Source organism: Anopheles stephensi, unplaced genomic scaffold, assembly GCF_013141755.1.
Source record: "Anopheles stephensi strain Indian unplaced genomic scaffold, UCI_ANSTEP_V1.0 ucontig51, whole genome shotgun sequence".
In the NCBI taxonomy this organism is placed as follows: Eukaryota; Metazoa; Arthropoda; class Insecta; order Diptera; family Culicidae; genus Anopheles; species Anopheles stephensi.
The window spans coordinates 29,096-34,552 of record NW_023405418.1 but is presented as its reverse complement, the minus strand read 5'-3'; the positions used below and the strand labels follow the sequence as shown (position 1 = coordinate 34,552).

Below are 5,457 nucleotides of genomic sequence, written 5' to 3'. Positions count from 1 at the left end.
GTCACGTTCTACAGAGAAAGTGTTTTAATTTGGATGATAAGCAAAAAAAAGTGTCAAATAATAAGCTTATTTTTTGGGACAATAAATGTAAAACATTCGTACTATTAAAAACGAACCTAAAAAAGGGCTACAAAAACCGAATAGGGCAGGAAAATTATTAGTTTCAAATGCTGCTTTACAAAAAGGTCTCTTGAGGGTGTCATCCCCTAAACGGTTCATTTTCCTTTAAAAAACATCGAATTCAACTTCGGAGCAGCAAAGAGAAAGAGAAAAAAAATCAACATTGAACATGTGCTCGTTTAAATTCATAATGGAGACGCCTGGTACTTTACCCTGAAAAAAGGACATCGAACAAAAAGCGATCCTCGTCGCTGTGTCAAAGGTGAATAGCATAAATTGATAAAAAATTTCCCTTCGCTTTCCTTCCTCTTCTGTGATACGGTTCCGTTCCCGGGAGCACACAGAAACAGAAAAACAATTCAAACATAATCCAACATAATCTCTTCCTATTTCACTTCATTATGAGAGCCGTTAATGAATTTCCTGAACAATGGTGCGCTCTTTGTTTTGGTGCTTGTTTGTTCCGGCCCCGCTGTCTGTCCAGTCTATTGTCCACCCCAAAAAACACCCGAACCAGTGCTTTGTTCCCGAGCGAGAGAAGTGGTTTTTGTGCTTGCCCGCTTTCGCTCTTATAAATAAGGAGGGATTTTAGATGACAGCCATGGCAAATTGTGTCATCCGGGTTGCTTCTAGGTGCGGATTGCGAAAAGCGACAAAAGGGAAAAACAATCAATGGTGTAGTATTTGCTTCTGTTCCACCGGACACGAAGACATTTGGGCTGTCTTGCCTAAATCCTCCACGTTTCGGGGTGGGTGTTAAAAGGAACTGGGCGGCTGGTTTTTTTGTCGCTTCGTGCACTCGTTTGGCGTAAAGTTGTTGACAGATTGAGAATTTTGCTGAAAGCGAAAACTTTTTTTTTCTTATGGATTAGGTTGGAGTAGGTCTACTGACAAGGAAACTTGAATGATTATTTAGCAAATACGCGTATTAATTGATACACGTGTACTGGGTTGTTCGATCCCTTTTTCAGCAAGATCATTAAAATATACAACGAATTATTCTAGCTGACAGTTAGGAACAACTTCAAATTATCCATAAAACCTCTTTTACATATTATTCGTTTTATAAATTTTCCGCTACTTATTCAATCTCCAAAATCATGTCTCAAGAAGACGCCTCCCAACAACACCCAGTAAAACGCCAGTGTCAGCAACAATGTACATCACAGCACAAATCAAAGCAGGTCCATTCGAATTACCAATTAGCCTCTTTAGCCTGACGAGCTTACACCGCTACCGTTACCGCCGGTGGTACACAAACCTTTCAGCTGTCGGCCGAGCTGGTCACACGGGCTCTTCTCCAGGACGCACATGATCTGCCGGCTGACAATCACCTGATTGTTAAGCAGCCGGTTAATGTTCTGACTGTCGTTGGCGGCGGCCGGCTGTGGTCCGACGATCAGTAACGCCATCAGCGCAATAACCGCCACTGATAGCATAAATAGATTTGGTAATGCTTTTGAACTCATTTCTGGTGCTGATGCTCCTCTCGGCTGCTGATGGACACTTTCTTCTTGGTGATCTTCTTGCAAGCACTCGTCCAAGTGCTACACTTCACTGGTGGCAATTCAAGCACTCAACCACAACATACACACACAGAACTGGAGATGCTAAACCACACTCTGGCCTGGTCACAAACCAACTAAAACCACTACCAACCAACCAACGCTCAAGTGGCCCGACGGGCTCGGTGCGTTAATGTAACGAAATTAACGATTATTATGTTGCAATCCGAAACCAACGTCACGGCGGGCTTCTTGCATGAAGACGTTAACAGCTGACAAATCACCACGAGACAATCAGCAGGAAACCAGTACAACGAGATGGGGGACTACCGCTGTGTCTCTCTTACTCTGGGCCGGCTTCCGGTTGCCGGTTAATCAATCTCGTGGCTTTGGGATGCTTTGATATGACCGATATGGTACGCGTTAAAGCCGCAGCGTTGATATGCACGATATGATATTGATGGTTTCGTTCGCTTCCGGATACGCATCAAACGAGCCGCACTATGAGGCGACACGCACGCAGCTTCTCGTGTTATTTCGAACGGGATGGTTAGAAACAGACGTACTGTACGATTCGCTCTAGACCCACGACACGATCCGGTTCGATAGGAATCCCGCCAACGACTGACATGGCGTTGCAACCCAGTGTGATGGTTTTATGCTACCAGTTCTTGGAGGTTCTCTTGGAAGAGAGTGCACTCTACCGTGGCACATAAACAGTGAGAGAGTGGCGAACTTTTTGCGAGCTCATTACATTGTTGTGCTCTCACGGATGAAAACACGTTGGACGGAAGCACGTTGTTTGGCCTTTTTGAAAATTGGAAGGAGGCGCTTGGTAGTTTGTAACGATTTAGTAGGAAATTTATGTGAAGATATTTACGTTTTTGCGGACGATTTCAAAATGAAAAATTGAAGAATAAAGATGAAATAAACTCTGTTGGAAAAAAATGTTTGCTGATTTTGCTACTTTTCAAATTCCCTCTTCACGAACTATTAATAAGAAGAAAATAAAATTATTTTTACCATGAGGTTCCCCTTTTTTTACTTTGCTCTACACTATATTATTCAAGATAATTTAAATGATCTTATTCGTACCGCTCATAACCATAGTGTTTTGAGTACCGCTGTAAAATCACATGGTGCCGCTGTAAGTCAATCTGTCAAACTTGCTGTCAAGACAACACAAGCGTGTTGGTTTACCGCAGTCACGTTTATGGGCCCTTGATTCCAGCCGGAGAGCAATTCTTTTGAGTTTTTCCTTAAAATCTATCTGATTTTCTCCACAATATGGATGAAGAAAGAGAAGAACAAGCGCTCATATGTGTACCCGGTCAAGTGTTGTGTGCGGCGTCCGAATTCACAGTGGCCGGCGAGGGAACGTACGAAAAGCTTGGCTACATTCACGCCACGCTTGCCGGCATAGTGCAGATGAAGAAGCGCGAGAAAAACACATTCATCTCCGTGGTATCGTTCGGCGGTGGAGCCACGGTTCCGATAATAGGGGACATCGTTACGGCACGCATCACTGCAGTGCAACATCGGATGGCTAAGTGTCGCATCCTGTGCATCGGAAAGGCGGCACTGAATCGCACGCTACGAGGAATCATCCGCAAAGAGGACGTTCGAGCGACGGAGGTAGATCGAGTAGAAATGCACAAATGCTTCCGACCGGGTGATATTGTGCTGGCCCGCGTGCTGCATCAGATCGAGCTGAATGTGTTCCATCTTTCTACGGCCGATAACGAATTGGGCGTTGTGGTGGCGTTATCGCCCAGTTCGCGAGCCATCTGGGGAGCAGAACCGATTCCGATGGTTCCGATCAGTTGGACGGAGGTGCAGTGTCCGCAAACGCTGGTTAAAGAATCGCGCAAAGTGGCCAAGGTGGTGCCGGAGAAAGGGGTAACGTTGAAGAAAAATCTTGCGTTGTTTTAAGAGTGAAAATTTTTTTTCACAAATATTTGAAGAAATCAAATAAAATCAAACGTACAGCGGGACAAAACCGTGTGCTGTGAAACCGAACAAAATTTTTGAAAATCGCAAGTAAACATTTGACCGATTTGACGTGTCGAGGCGTTTATGAATCCGGGTTGAAAGTTGTACCCATCGATCGGAATGGCTGTTTCCTGCAATTTAACAGCCAAAACTAGTCCATTTTAATAGCTACTCAAACATTTTTCTTATTTAAAATATTTTTTTTACAAATTTTCTTGTTCAAAATTCTTCTCTTCCTCCTCAATAGTCTTTATACGATAAAAAAAAACCTCCAGTTTGTTTACCATCACCCCATATCAGCTGTCAAAATCCCTCAGCACAACAAAAACAAAACATAAACATCGATAAATGGTGAAAATTTCATTCGCATAATCAACACCAATTGCATCCCCATCCGTGTGCTTTGTCGTTCCTTCTTTGCTGCAACGAATTGCAGTACACGTTGCAGGTTTTGCGGTTTGTAGCGCGCCCGTTCGCACGATGAGAAAAGTGGTGGTGATACTGAAATCGGAAAGCGACAATGCGGACAGCTACGGCGCGCTGCTCGAGAAGCACGGGTACGTGCCCGTCTTCATACCGACGCTAGATTTTTCCTTCAAAAACTTGGACGTGTTGCGGGATCACCTGCTGTCGCCTTACAAGTACTCAGGCCTTATCTTTACCAGCCCTCGAAGCATAACGGCCGTGCGGGATGCGGTCCAGGGCCAGAAGCTGAAGGACGATTGGAAAACGCTCGAAAACTACAGCGTCGGTGAAACGTCGCGCGATCTGATCCAGCGAACGCTTGACCTCGACACAAAGGGCCATCATTCGGGGAACGCTAGCAATTTGGCCGACTTTATCAAAACCGATCTGTACAACAAAACCGTCACGATGCCCTTCCTTTTCCCGTGCGGTAATCTAAAGCAGGACGTGCTGCAGAACAAGCTGTCCGAGTATGGGTACTCGCTCGATTCGATAGAAGTGTACGAAACCGTACCGCACCGTGACCTGGAGCAAAATCTGGTCGCGCTCTTCCGTGGTGAGGAGGAAAACAGTGATCGGACGATCGACAGTTTACTCTTTTTTAGCCCATCCGGGATCAACTACTGTGCGCACGTGTTCGAAAAGCATCGGATCGACCTAACCGGCAAGCGGATCATAGCGATCGGTCCAAGCACGAAGAAAGCGATCGAAAACAAAGGCATCACGGTGCACCGGACGGCCGAGAAACCGTCGCCCGATTACGTCGTCGGAGCATTGCTTCAGGATACCTAAGGGGAAGCGAACGCGTCCGTGATTACCAGCCTACTCCCCCGAAAAAGTGCAATAATCCGTCTTCGGTGTATATTTTTTTGGTCCTAAATGTTAGCGACACTGGAAGACGACCACTCATCAGAACAGAGAAAGAGAGTACTGTTGGGTACCGTATACATCTCGTAGTAGTGATGCATGATGCAGTAGTAGCCAAGAAGTGCTGGAAAGTTGTAGAATGAAGCGACTTACCATACCAACCTAACTAAACGAATCGTGAATGTTATTGAAATCTTGTTGTTATAAAGTGTATACTAGCCAGTTGGAATTAGCCGAAGAATGATGATGAAGAAGGGTTTTATTAGAAAAGGGAATGATGTCTTTCTAGTTTCCATTTTCTACCTGTTTTTCTTAAATTGCTTTCAACATGTTAGATCTTTTTATTACGCAGAAAAGAGTATTTTCTATTCGCTCGTTCTAATCCAACGTTTCTTTTCCTACTGCAAACTTCCATCTATCACTTCTGTTTACGCTTAGATGTTTGTTTACGTTTAGACGTCAAATCTACTTGACGAAAGCTAGTTTCGTCAAGTTTTAATACATGAAA

At 44.5% G+C, this 5,457-nt stretch overlaps 3 protein-coding genes across 3 annotated transcripts; 2 read left to right on the top strand and 1 right to left on the bottom strand.

Annotated features, from left to right (window-relative positions):
- Nucleotides 1-732: 732 nt before the first annotated feature.
- Nucleotides 733-2,250, bottom strand: LOC118517112. Its single transcript, XM_036062977.1, has one exon. It carries the CDS (start codon nt 1,587-1,589, stop codon nt 1,332-1,334), a length of 258 nt encoding a protein of 85 aa, XP_035918870.1. The 5' UTR covers nt 1,590-2,250; the 3' UTR covers nt 733-1,331.
- A 539-nt stretch (nt 2,251-2,789) lies between these two features.
- On the top strand, nt 2,790-3,647 carry LOC118517116 (exosome complex component CSL4-like). The gene has a single exon (XM_036062980.1). It carries the CDS (start codon nt 2,913-2,915, stop codon nt 3,555-3,557), a length of 645 nt encoding a protein of 214 aa, XP_035918873.1. The 5' UTR covers nt 2,790-2,912; the 3' UTR covers nt 3,558-3,647.
- Nucleotides 3,648-3,790: 143 nt separating this feature from the next.
- Nucleotides 3,791-5,174, top strand: LOC118517115 (uroporphyrinogen-III synthase-like). The gene has a single exon (XM_036062979.1). It carries the CDS (start codon nt 4,098-4,100, stop codon nt 4,872-4,874), a length of 777 nt encoding a protein of 258 aa, XP_035918872.1. The 5' UTR covers nt 3,791-4,097; the 3' UTR covers nt 4,875-5,174.
- The last annotated feature ends 283 nt before the right edge of the window (nt 5,175-5,457 follow it).